The following is a 13,979-nucleotide window of genomic DNA, read 5'->3' as shown; positions in this document are numbered from 1 at the left end:
ACAATGCAGTGAAGGCAGCTCAGAATCAGTGGGGCGCTGTCACTAAGGTGGGCACAGGAATGGTGCAACCTGCCAAGAGCCAAGATTCCCTTACCTCTCTGGAGGAGGGAGCTCTGGCAGTAGGTGCTTCTTTTAAATTTTCTGAAAATACAGCCAAAGGGGCTCCTGCTATCAGTTTAACAGGAGAGCTACAGATTTTTCACTTTTCTGATAAAGGCTATAGTTTCACTCCCACTATTCCAGCTCCCTTTGCCCTGGAAAAATCATCTGTGAACCAACACTACCTCCACAATATAATAACATCATTCCCTTGTTTACCAATTGCTTATGAGCTATTTTGCCTTAGGTAAACATGTATTCTGGCAGATCAGAATGTATGTGTAAAAGAATGATAAAGTGACAAACAGTATAATTCGGCTTTTTCAAATTTTAGAATACTGAAAAGCAATTTTCCTTTTAACTAGTCTTTTCCCTAGCTAAATAAGGCTAAACAAATTTAGCAATATTATTGCTAAAATTTTTATGAAACAGAAAAGACTCTAATTTTAATCTCTTATTTTTATGTTTGTTGATCCTTTAACTTGTAACCTCTCCCCTAAGTACTTTAACTTATTTTACTGATACCACTAGTTGAATCTTTCAAACACATGGTTTCTGAATTTAAAAGTCAGTCTCTCATTTCAACCCTCTGTTCATGGATGAAAGTCATTAAAAGTTGTGTCTGTCAAAAAGGTTCTCAATACTATCTGAGAATAAAACAGAAACAGGCCACATAAGGTATAAATGTATAATAACTGACACTAAACAAGTGTGGAGAGAAGTGCTAGACTTATATTACCTGTTTTTATGGCAGGATAAGAAACAGTTCACTTAAGACTAAAAAGATTGAAGTTTTGGCAAAGATGTGAGCAAATCACTCTCTTACACTGTTGGTGAATGAACTGACATGCACACAAAGCTACAGTTAAAACAGCATTACTTATAAAACAGTAATGGAAATCTTGAAGCAATATAAACATTTAAATACTGGAGATCAGTTCAGTTATGATATATCCATATAAACAGGACTACTCTGGAGTCATCAAGAAAGACTACATATAGAAAGTCAGATATGAAAACCTATCATGAGAACATCGATCCTTCTAAAATTAATATAAAAATGTAATGTAAATCTAACCAGGATGAACTGGATAAAATTATTTTTAAATTATTGTGGAAGAACAAATGTCCAAGAACCAAGAAAATTATGAAAAAGAAAAGTGAGGGGGGACTTTGTAAATATTAGACTTTACAAGAGAGATACTATAACGGCATGAGAATCAACATTCCCATTTATTTCATCTAGTGAAATGAAAGGACAGTCTAGAAATAAGATGCAAGTATATATGGTAACTTACTACATAACAAAAGTGATATTTTAATTCAGTAAGGAAAATAGAGTTTATTTAATAAAGGTGTTGGCACAACTGGCTATCCATCTAGAAGAGAACAAAGGTAGACTCTCACTTCAAACCACATGCAAAAACAAATTTCAAGTGTATTACATATATAAATGTAAAAAATGAAATATAAAAACATTAGAAGAAAATTGAGGAGAATATTTGTATAATCTCAGGAGACTTTCCTAAGCAAGACAGAAAACCCAAAAGCCATAAAAGGAAAAGAGACATATTCATCATCATAAAGAATTTTAAAACAGTGATATGGAAAACAATACCATAAAGGCAAAGACAAATGAGACTGGGACATTTTTTCCCCAAAACTTGACAACTTCTTAGTATCTTTAATATAAAAAGAGCTCTACGAAAAAGATAACAGGCAACTCACAACAGACAAAATGCAAAAGCACTAAAATATGAAAAGATGTTGTCAAGGAAAATGTAAATTAAAACACAAATGGAATACCACATTTTCCATCATCAGCTTTAAAAAGCAGTGCTTTTTAACATCGAGTGCTGGAAGAATGTCAAGTGCTTTGATCTTTTGGGAAAGTAATCTGGAGGCGAGGCTATATGTTAAATTAAAATTTAAAAGGAAATATTAAAAATATATACACATTTTGTCCTGGCAATCCCATTATTGGGAATCTGTCTCATGGAAATAAATAAACCAATACTTAAAAGATTTATGTACTAGGCTATTTATTACAGTGTTGTCTGGAGTGGCAAAATACCCAAACAACCTTGTTATCCATGCAGCGAAGAATGGTAAAATAAATTGTGGAAGAGGCACTCTGTGAAATATTACTCAGCTGTGTTTAGGGAAAAAAAAGTAGTTCACACCATATCCAATGACCTAGAGTAATATTAAGGGTCTGAGAAGTGTGTTAGTATGATCCTGTTTTTGTAAAAATGAAACAAAAAAACCTATACATGTGTAAATATGTTTATGTAAATTTGTACAGGTATGGAGAAAGGAATGGAAAGGAAATAGTGCAGGCAGTTAACAGTGGCTAATTTAAGGCCTTAAAAATAAAGGAAGTAGTAGAGAGATTAACCTTTTCTCTAAATAAATGTTTAAATTTTAACTATAATTTTTATGCTCAGAAATAACCCACAAAGCTCTTTTTATTTGGAGGGAGAAGGAGGCTTCTTTATCTCTATTTGCAGGTGAAATTATGAAGAACAAAGGAAAGTTTACGGTTTGCCAAAAATCAACATGGGAGCAAATATCAGCATTTAAGTTTGATTATTACTGGTCCAAGTGGTCTACTGAGGGACTACCCATAAGTTATTTTACAAGTTCAATAAATAATGTGAGTTACACAAAAACATTTCAAGGCCCCCATCTCCAAAACCTAAAGAGTCACTACTAAATGACAGTTTGATGAAGCAGACGTAAAAGACAGTAGGACTGGTTCTATTAGTGAAATGTTATCATTGCACACAGTATTATCTCAAACAGTTATGCTAAACTGAATCTAAATGTGAGCAACATATGGGTGAGGAAGCACTATGACATATTCTTCTTGTCCTTTAAATAAAAGATTAGTACTTCTCATAATCATCTCTTTAATAGCATATACACTGCTAAAAAAATAAGTAAATTCACAAGGGTAACTTCAGCTTTTATCTCTATTAAAAATGTTCCTTAAAACATTTTATAAGAATGTTCGTTTAAATTTACTTACACAAGGCCAGAAAAGTGTGCTTTGAATTCATCAAGACCAAGACTCTTCTTAGCAAGTCCTTGTTCATAATATAGTTTTTTATGTGATATGTGTGATGTTCCACACAAAATGTAAGTAGTTCCAAAATTAAGGCAAGCAGCTGTGCTGTTTGATAATTATCTACAAAGAAAGTCATCACATGAAAATAAAATAAATATTGCAATACATCTAAATAAAGAGACGAAAGCTTATATCCTATACTCAAGAGCAAAAGTAAAATTGTATTTCCTCCTCATATCAATTAAAGAAGCTACAGATTTTTACTTGTTCATTAGGCAGACTCTCCAGAAGGATTATCAGTTTTATTTACTAAATGGCTACTTTCTAAGGCTCTTGTATAAAATATTTAACAACAGTAAAAGGAAAAAAGCCTCAATAAAAACCTACAAACATGACAATAAAAACTCTCATGGCATTGAGATTTTCTTGGTAATGTTTCTTTAATACGTGCTGTCATTATTAATCTTAATGATTCTATAAAAGGGTCCACAGCACAGAAGTACCTGAAACTTTTTGCCTAAAGTGGCACAATGGAAATTTCCCAAGAAAAATTAATATGCTTTCTTTAAAGACATCTTTAAGGAAAGGACACTTTTGGGTATTTGACTATCAAGAGAAAAATCTTACATCAAGATTTCTTAACAATACTCTTTTTAACATCAAATCATGATATCTGAGAGGTCTATTGAAATAAACTAGCTTTTTCTTCCCTCAAGAGGCTTTGGTTAATACATTCATGGAATGATTTCAAACTGCTTCCTGAATATTAAAATTGAATGTACATCAAGGGCTTATACAGGTAATTACTCACACCTATTATAAATGCTTTAGGCAAGGAAATATTAAACTGTGAGGAAATTATGGAAGCACAGTCTTACAGAAAAGAAAAAATGATTGACATCATCTAGTCCAACTATTTTATTTTTCAAGAAGATCACACAAATATTTTGTGGAACTACGATGCTATCAGAAATAAATTAGCATTCTTTTTAATAACAGAATGGCCATTAAATATACAAAATACAATTCTGGTATTTCAAAGATCTTTTCTACTTTAAACGCAAGTAAAGAATTTTACTTGCTCCAGACCAATCTGAGTAACAGCCAACAACACAGCCAATATTTGAACTAGTCCCTCACCATTAAAAACAAAACATGTTCATTTCTCAATTTCCAAATTTTACCTACAAAAGATTTTGTAACAATTATCTGCAGTGTTAATTAAATGTCTTGTTTTCACTTTCCCAAACTAAGACATGAAATTACTCATTATTAATATCTCTGAACAGTCTCCTTATTTGAAAATGGCTCCACTAGGGCTCTGATGGGCTTCACAGAAAAGACAGAACGTTAAGTACACATATTTTCCATACTACCAGAGCCATATCTGGTATGTATTTTCCAAGTAGAACCAAGTGTTTACACTCAGATTCATAAATAATACTTAAGCGTAAGGACATCATGAAGACTAATTTCTATTTGGCCTTAGCTTACTAGATTTCACAAATATGTAACTAAATTCTCAACTTTCAGACATTGTCGCAAAAAAAAAAATGTCAGAAAACAAGCTCTAAATTGATAGGAAAAAACCAAGATTTCCAAATGGGTTCCATCTTTTATACTGGAGAAAATGGAATTTTTTCTTTATAATAAAGAAAAAAGTAAATCTATTTTTGGGTTTTTTGGTTAAAAATATGCCTTGCTTAGCCTTGTATAAATGCATTATACTCTGAGTAGAAAAAAGCTTATAATCTGCATTAGTTCATAAAATAAGAATTCATACTTACCAGGACAAATCGTGCTGTTTTTGTTAGATCCAACTATATTATCTAATAAAAAAAATTAAAATCAGCTACTTCAGTATTAATATCTCACATTTCCCTAGCACTTTACAATATACAAAGCATGTCTTTGATCATAATCTCATTTTACCTGCATAATAACCATTAAGAATTAGTTGCTTCAGTCAAATACTATACCTCTATCTGCAATCTTTTACAGAATTGGGTGCAGATGAGGAATTATTAAAAGACAATATCATAAATATTCTGATAAAAAAGTGAGATTACAACCAGAGATAAGACCAATATATCTTCTTTTACCTTGTCTTAGTCATCCTCCAACAATTAGGATACATCTCTGCAGATAGGAATTTCTTAAACTCCAGAATAATACATATGTCAACAATTAGTCATTTATCCTTTGAATTTTTTAAAAAATAAAATAAGTAGCACATTATAAGTTCCAACTTCTATGCACACATCTTAGAGCACATTTGTGTAGTGAAACACAAGAATGCATATCAGAGCACTGTTTGTAATACCAAAAAGCTAGAAACAACGTAAATGTACATTAGAAGCAGAATGGTTAAATTAGAGCATACTCATACAAGAGAATACTATGCAAGAGTTAAAAATAAATATGAACTCTAGGTGTCAATATGGATAGATCTCAAAGAAAGCACTGGCTAAAAGAAAAAAAAAAAAATCGCAGAATGTGTACAATAGAAGTCAATTCATATCAAGTTTGAAAACATGAAAAATAACGCCACATTATACATGTCATAATAATATAAACAAACATAGAGGAAATAAACTCCAAATTCGGCATTTCTTGAAAGATGGAGGTGGGGGTGGGGTAGAATAAGAATGTGAAGGAGTACATAGGAAACTCCAACAGTATCTGAAAAAATCTGAAAAAAATATGGCACGTTAGTTTTGATAAAGCCAACAGGAAGTATTTGGGTGTCTATTAAACTATTATCTGTTATATTTCTGTATGCTGGAAGTGTTTTATTTTAAAATGAACGTTAAAAATGTATTTATTTTTATTTACATAAATGGAACCATTCTGCAATAAAACATTCTGCAACATGTTTTACCCTCAACTTCATATTTTTGAGAACTAGTCAGTTTACAGATCAAAATTCAATTATTGTAACTGGTATATACTATTCCAGTATATGAATATACCACATTTTCTTCATTTTCCTACCACGAACAATGCAACAACATTCTTGTACCTGTCATGCATATGTATAAATGTTCCCTAGGATACATGCTTAGAAATGGAATTGATGGTATTACGTAGGGTGTGCCCACCCTACAACTTTGTTAGTTTAGTACACATTCTTTTAACTGACTTATCAGATTAACCAACAACCTCAGAGAATATGATCCTACACATATCTCATTTCAGTAGTTGAGTTGTATGCTTATCAAAAAGTCAGTCTCTTTCTTATGCTAGTTATGTTTGGTACTATGAGTATATGATTTAAATATTACAGGTTGATGAAATGTCACAGAACTGTAGTATCTATGGTTAACTTGAATACAGTACAACTCAATAAAAAAAACTGTTGCCAAACTAGATATATACAACTATGAATACTTAAAACCACAGTAGGATTCTGCACTCAGCTCGCTTCAAAAATATCTTTAGGTGTTCACCCCACTTTAAAAAACTGAAACCAGAAATTGCAGCTGATGAATTATGGGTGTAGTTTATGCAAGAAAGATAATATGGAAATATCACACACACACACAAAAAAAGCCTTGACTCTATACAAAATATCAGCAAATGAGTCAGCATTTAGAATAAATGTTTATAAAGAGTTTATTTTTATTTAATTGTTCTCTGCTTTAACCAACTTTTTTGATTAACCCATCAACTTCTGATCCCTATGTCGTGAAATTAGAGAGCTTTTACTGTATTTCCAAATTGTTCTCCAAAATGATGGTTCCCTTGGGATCTTCTAACGTAGGCAATATATTGTCTGCTCTTACTCAGAGCAGATATTAACTAGATATTAACTCTAACAACTTTGGGAACAATCTCCTTCTTTTGCTAAGTGTTTACATCTCTCTTCCTCAAGGTGTAATACTTTTTGCCACATTTTCTATATGATTCTCAAATAAAGATACTCAGAAACAAGGGAAATCATGATTTTATATTGCAGTTTAAATTGTTTGGTAGTGATTTCCCTGTCATATAAAGCACCAAGTGAATAGCCTGTTAGTTATAATACTTATTTCACTCTTTTAAAACAGAAATCATGAGCAGATAAATAAGAACCCTACCCTTTTCACATTTGTCTTCTGAAGTATTGGTCAAAAGTGGTGCTGTGAGGACATGCATACAATGGTTGTAGAAGAAATTAAGAAATTCACTTTTTTCAGTTTTCTGCAACATACAGAATTTTAAAAAATATTTTATTATCTTCATAATTAACAAAACACTTTCAAGAATTAGCAATGCAGGTCATACACAAACAACAGATATGTTAAGATACTGTGAAAGAACCAAAAAATTAGTTATATTCACCTTAATCTCATTTCTGCAGAACTGAATAATCAAATTTATTTCATATTACACATCAAAAAAACAAAAGCAAGAAAAAAGACTAGATAGTACCATAAAAAGTTTTTCCGAGGAAAACTATTCAGAACAATTTATTTTCAAATATGCTTGTCATCTGAAATACCATGAAGAATCTATCAAGCAGTGTGAGAGCAATGTTTTAACTGCTTAAAATCTGAAACCCCAAATTTCACAACGTATCCAAATTTGAAAAACCACCAAATCGATTTATGAAGCTATTAGAAACAGGATAGAATTTAGATCTATTTTTAAAATTTTAAAAAATTTTTTATTTGTAAGTTTGGATAATAATGCCTTTTGATTTTTTTGGCCACTATTTTTTACACAAGGGCCAAAAAACTGGTAATGATTTAAAAATAATATATTCTCTAAATATGAGGGAATTTTATGAAGGAAAAATGTCCCATCATTTTGAGACACCATTATTAATATTTTGGAATACTTCCTTAAGTTCTTTTTTTACAACTTCTTTTACTATGCAGTTGAGATCATTTGGTACATATTAATTTTATTGTGATAAAAAAACACAACATAAAATTAACCATCTTAACCATTTTTAAGTTTACAGTTCAGTAGTGTTAAGTGAATTCACATTAATGTGTATTAATTTTTAAGAAGTTAACATGCAGAGGCCAAGGGCCATAAAGAGAAGTGCTAACATTTTAATAAGATTTTAGCAGATTTCAATCTTGTATTTTGCCACAAATGAACTGCTATAGGAACACTACTGCTACTTGAATACTGAGTGTACAAATACCTAAGTATTTATTGTTTGACAAAATTGTAGAAATTTTCAAAAATTTTATATTTACATATAATTTATATATTTATACATAATTTATTATATATAAAATCATCTAAAACTGAGTAGACCAAAACATTTTTAACTCAAAGTAATTTCTTACATTAGTTGTAGCCAGCATGTTCTCTGGATCAATTAGAGTACGAAGAAGTCCCATTAACTGAACAGCACCTCCTAGCTCAGGATCAGTATCACAAATCATTTGTTCAATTACTACATTAATGAGAAGGATATCCTGAAAGAAAACAGGGTTCCATTAGACCTGGTTTGAATACAAGACAAATATACCAGCTGAAAGAACAAAATCGGAGTTATATTGGGAAAAAAAGAGAATGAACATAAACCTTTTGTTCCTAATGTTTTTCAAAATTCTATAAACAGACCAGAGTGAAAAAAAACCCACTCAAAAAAAAAAAAAAAAAAAGACAAAGCAGAGCATGCTACAGCTTACAATACCATCAACATAGGGAAGTGGAAAACAAAATCATTTATTAGAAATTCTTGTTCCTGGAGGTTCTAACAGATTCTATGTTTCAGCCTCAGGTATAAATTTAGAAGTTGACTAAACAAGCAAGTTTACACATCATGTGACCCCAAAATACAGATGATCTCAGCTTCTAACCAGAAAATCCTTTATACCAAAAAAACAAAAAAGAAGAAAAAATAACCCAGTACACTATTCTCTACAGGAGGTGAGTGGGTACACATTATCTTATATAACGATCTAATGTCAAATAAATTTATTGTTACATTAGTAACAGACTCTTGGGTCTTTAAAATATAAAGAGCTATAAAGCAGTTTGCAGATACAAAATTTACTTGCCTTCTGCCTGTATTTTTAAAGCAGAAGTCTTAAACGTTAAAGTTGGACACAGTGATTGTTCATGTCAAAGGAAAAAGTTTTGACATCAACTCAGTGGATTTGAGAATATGTTTATTATTGGAGAAAGAAAGGTAGTAACTGAAGGAGATGAAATAAGGGAAACTGCAAGAAATGAAGATAAATGTCTTAAATTGGGAGAATTCTGCAAAGTAATAAAAAGAAAGCTTCAGTATGAAGCACTTTTTTGTTATTTTTTTGTTTTGCCTGTGCCTCCCAAACTTAACACACTGTGTTATCCAAAAATAGTATTTCCTTCTGAAGTTGTCTGTGATCTTAAATGCAATGGAGAACCAACAAAATCACATCAGAGCATCTAACTGCTTAAAACTAGAACCCCACCCTCTACCATGTTTTAAAATTTGAACACCAATGAATCAATTCTATTTTGGCACTAGAAACAGAATAAAATGTCTTCAAAGAGGAATTATGAAATAAAAATCACAGAGCTACATTAATAAATCCAGACTCAAGCCTTATTTCAATTAGAGGGAAAAGATCAGATTCCACATTAATCTGCTGCTGTTCCTTATCCCGGTATGTTCAGCAAAGCATACTTCATATAAAAATGTTAAGATATTACAAAAAGGTGTTAGCCAATGAGCTATCTTCAGAACAATGCCATCGCATTTACTTACTTTAAATTTATGTAAATGTGTACAACTTGGATTCCACCAGTTAATTAGGGCCTCAGATAATTTGCTCAATTATATATAATTCTCTTACATAAGTTCATTCATTTAAAATTGGGCAAAAAAAAAACGATGAATTTAGGTTACATCTAAATAAAAACAGAGTGACAAGAAAGACTTAAGGTATAGCTCATACACCAAAATGTCATTTCAATACATACTCTTTAAACTTTTTACTCTTGTCTTCTCTCTCAAACACAGTTTCTCACAAATCCTGATTCCATAAGTACCAATGCCAAACTCTGCTGGTCTACCAGCAGAGATAAAAGGGGACTGTGCTGACTGAGAGTCCCTTAATTTGGTGACTTGCGGAAATAAAAAAGTCAATTTAAGTATTTCATAGTGAAACAGAGTGCTACAGAAAACTAGTCTTTTCAAGAGATTAGGAGAAAAAAAGAAAAGAACTGCCTTTCTCAAAGACATGTAAGACTCCTCTGCCAAAGGTATATGCACCACTGAGTGCTATTCTTTAGAGCTTTTTTTTTTTTGATGAGGAAGATTGGTCCTGAGCTAACATCCATGCCCGTCTTCCCCTATTTTGTATGTGGGACGCCTCCACAGCAAATGGCTGATGAGTGGAGTAGGTCCACGCTTGGAATCTGAACCGGCGATCCTGGGCCGCTGAAGCAGAGCGTGCAGAACCTTAACCACTGGGCCACAGGGCCGGCCCCTCTTTAGAGCTTTTTAAGGTACCCAAACTTGAGACAGGAAGGGCACAGAGGTCAGTAGGTAAAAGGGAATCTTCAGGTTTAAAGATTATGCTTAGATAAGATCTTTAGAATCCACAAGAAGCAAATAGTTTGGAAGCCTACTAAACAGTTAAGGAAGCTTAACTGTCAAGAAAGTTTTAGAATAAACAACAGCCTGTGATTGTTCAATCTCTAAGACCACCACTGGGCCAGAGAACTCACACCAACAGCAAGTAGGCTACACAGATTATACTGAGCCCTGAAGGAAAGGCATCTTCCCACTGCCTGTCGCAGATGTAGCCACAGCTGATAATGACATAAGGGAAGGAACCTGGGCTTTGGAAGAAAATAGGCAAGGGAGATTCTTCAGAACACAGAATCAGGGACAGCTGGTTTGATTAATCAAGGACCACCAGGCACAAGGAGTCTAAGCTACTGCTCTTCAACAAATATTTGACAGACCAGTACATCACAGCAGTGAATGAATGACTGCTGTATCTATGTTCTCCCTTTTTCCAAACAAAAGGAGTTTAATTGTGATGTTGGGGGCAGATGAATTATCTTTTTGTTTATAGATTACTGAAACACTAAGAACCTTATCTGGACCTGAAGAGGACTGTACAACATCCAAATATTCTGGACGTGGTGCTGGATACAGAAGCGAATGGAAACTTCATGTGTCTCCCTTGAGGAGAGGGTGGGTGAGGAAAGAAAAGTGTACATGGATGTTAGGTAGCTATACAGATGGACTGTGGCAGACACCACTAGATGCCAATCTAGTCTATATTCTCTTTGTCCTGTTAGCAGAGCCCATATTTTGTTCAGAGAGGCAATGCACTCAGCTAAAACATTGTATTTCTTTTTTTTTTTTTTTTTTGTGAGGAGATCAGCCCTGTGCTAACATCCGCCAATCCTCCTCTTTTTTTGCTGAGGAAGACGGCCCTGGGCTAACATCTGTGCCCATCTTCCTCCACTTTATATGGGACGCCGCCACAGCATGGCTTGCCAAGCAGTGCGTCGGTGCGCGCCCGGGATCCGAACCAGCGAACCCCGGGCCGCCGCAGCGGAGCGCGCGCACTTAAACGCTTGCGCCACCTGGCCGGCCCCTGCACTCAGCTAAAACACTGTATTTCCTAGCTTCCTTTGCAGCTGAGGGTAACTCACTATTGGCCAAAGAAATCTAAGTAGAAACTGCTACGTGGAACCTTCAGGAAAGCACTTTAAAATGAAACAGAAAAGCTATCTAGTTCTCTCCATTTTTTTGCCCTTTGCCTTTCTTCTTCTTGCTGCCTGGAGGTGGAATAGCAATCTTCCAACTTCAAGTAACGCACTAAAACCAGCAGCTTAGGATGACTGATTCAAAAGATGAAAGTCTTTCGGCATCATGGGGCTGGATATCTGAGGGCATTGTGGAGTTGCTCCTTGACTTATTGTGACCCAAATAAAATAAAACCTTTATTAGTTAAAACTATTGTAAGTTGTTTGTTCTTTTTCGTGATAAAAACACAACACTTAACATAATATCTCTACCCTCTTAGCAAATTTTTAAGTATGCAATATTGTTAACTACAGGTACTAAACTATACAGTAGATCTCTAGGACTTATTCTTCCTGTATAATTGAAACTTTGTACCCTTTGACTAACACCTCCCTGTTTCTCCCTCTCTCCATCCCTTGCAAGCACTATTATACTCTCTGCTTCTATGAGTCTATTTTATACTCCTCATATAAACAGTATCATGCAGTATTTATCCTTCTGTCTGGCTTATTTTATTTAGCACAATGTCTTCCAGGTGCATCCAAGCTGTCAAAAATTGCCAGATTTCCTTCTTTTATTAAGGCTGAACAATATCCCATTGTATGTATTATGTATATGACAAATCTTGATCCATTCATCCGTAGATGGACACTTAAATTGCTTCTAGTTCTATGCTATTGTGAACAATGCTGCAATGAACATGGGAGTTGCAGATATGGCTTTAAGATCCTGATTTCAATTCTCTTGGATTTATACCCAGAAGTGGGATTGCTGGATCATATGGTAGTTCTATTTTAATTTTTTGAGTAACTTCCATAGTGTTTTCCATAGTGGCTGCACCAATTTACATTCCCACCAATATTGTACAAAGATTCTCTTTTCTCCACATCCTTATCAAGACTTGTTATCTTTTGATTTTTTTGGTAACAGCCACCCTAACAGGTATGAGGTGATAATCTCATTATGGTTTTTATTAGCATTTCCCTGATGATTAGCGATGTTGAGCACTTCCACATATACCAGTTGGCCATTTGTATTTCTACTTTGGAGAAATGTCTATTCAGTTCCTTTGCCCATCTTTAAATTATTTGTTTTCCTGTCATTGAGTTGTAGGAGTTCCTTACATATTGTGGATATTAAGCTCTTATCAGCAATTGCATACAAACTCTCTACACTTTTACTCCCCAACCTACATACTATGTTATTCATGTTAGAATTTTTCTTTTTATATTGGGTATCTATTAACAAAGTTACAGTTATTCTTAATATTTTGTCTTCTACTTTTTATACTAGGGTTAAAAGTGACTTACACACCACCATTAGAGTATTACATTCTGTATTTGTCTATATATTTATCTTCGCCAATGAGATTTATGCTTTCATATGCTTTTATATTGCTGTTTAGTGTTCTTTCATTTTAACTTGAAGAATTCCCTTTACTGTATCTTATAAGGCATGTCTAGTAGCGACAAACTCCCTTAGTTTTTGTTTGTCTGGGAAAGTCTTTCTCCTTCATTTCTGAAGGACAGCTTTGTCAGGATTTTTTTTTTTTTTTTTTTTTTGCTGAGGAAGATTCGCCCTGAGCTAACATCTGCTGCCAATCTTCCTCCAGGTAAAGTTTTTTTAGTTAGAGGCTTTTTTCTTTCAGCACTTTGAATATATGAACTCACTGTCTCTTGGCCTGCAACATTTTGGCTGAGAAATCTGCTGACAGCCTTATGGGGGTTTCCTTGTATGTGGTGAGTTTTTTTCTGTTTTGCTGCTCTCAAAAGTCTGTCTTTGGTTTTTGACAGTTTTATTATAATGTCTCTTGGTGAAGATCTCTTTGGGTTGAATCTGCTGGGGACATATGAGCTTTATGTACCTGATGACAATCTCTCTCCCCTGATTTGATAAGTTTTAGCCATTATTTCTTTAAATATGCTTTCTGCCCCTTACTCTTTCCCCTCTCCTCTGAGACTCTCATAATGTATATATTGTTTTATTTTATGGTGTCCCTTAATTCATGTAGGCTTTCTTCACTTTTTTCTTTTTGTTCTCTGACTGGATAATTTCAAATGGCCTGTCTTCATCTTCTCTTTTTCTTGTTTGATTGAGTTTGACTGAATC

General features: G+C 33.6%; 1 protein-coding gene across 4 annotated transcripts in view; it reads right to left on the bottom strand.

The window, feature by feature from the left end:
• The window catches only part of PPP4R3B (protein phosphatase 4 regulatory subunit 3B), a 65,739-nt gene that overhangs the window by 15,821 nt on the left and 35,939 nt on the right, over positions 1 to 13,979 (bottom strand). For 2 of the 4 annotated variants that reach the window (XM_058551199.1, XM_058551197.1), the window contains exons 8-11: positions 8,455 to 8,586; positions 7,249 to 7,351; positions 4,957 to 4,998; positions 3,131 to 3,289 (exon numbers count right to left, since the gene is read on the bottom strand). In XM_058551199.1, coding sequence (XP_058407182.1) covers positions 3,131 to 3,289; positions 4,957 to 4,998; positions 7,249 to 7,351; positions 8,455 to 8,586 — 436 coding nt within the window. Of the gene's footprint in view, positions 1 to 3,130; positions 3,290 to 4,956; positions 4,999 to 5,777; positions 5,862 to 7,248; positions 7,352 to 8,454; positions 8,587 to 13,979 lie in introns of all 4 variants that reach the window. The other 2 variants (XM_058551200.1, XM_058551198.1) reach the window with 2 other exon arrangements.

Source organism: Diceros bicornis, chromosome 12 (genome assembly GCF_020826845.1).
Source record: "Diceros bicornis minor isolate mBicDic1 chromosome 12, mDicBic1.mat.cur, whole genome shotgun sequence".
NCBI lineage: Eukaryota > Metazoa > Chordata > Mammalia > Perissodactyla > Rhinocerotidae > Diceros > Diceros bicornis.
This window is presented reverse-complemented; position numbering and strand designations above follow the sequence as displayed.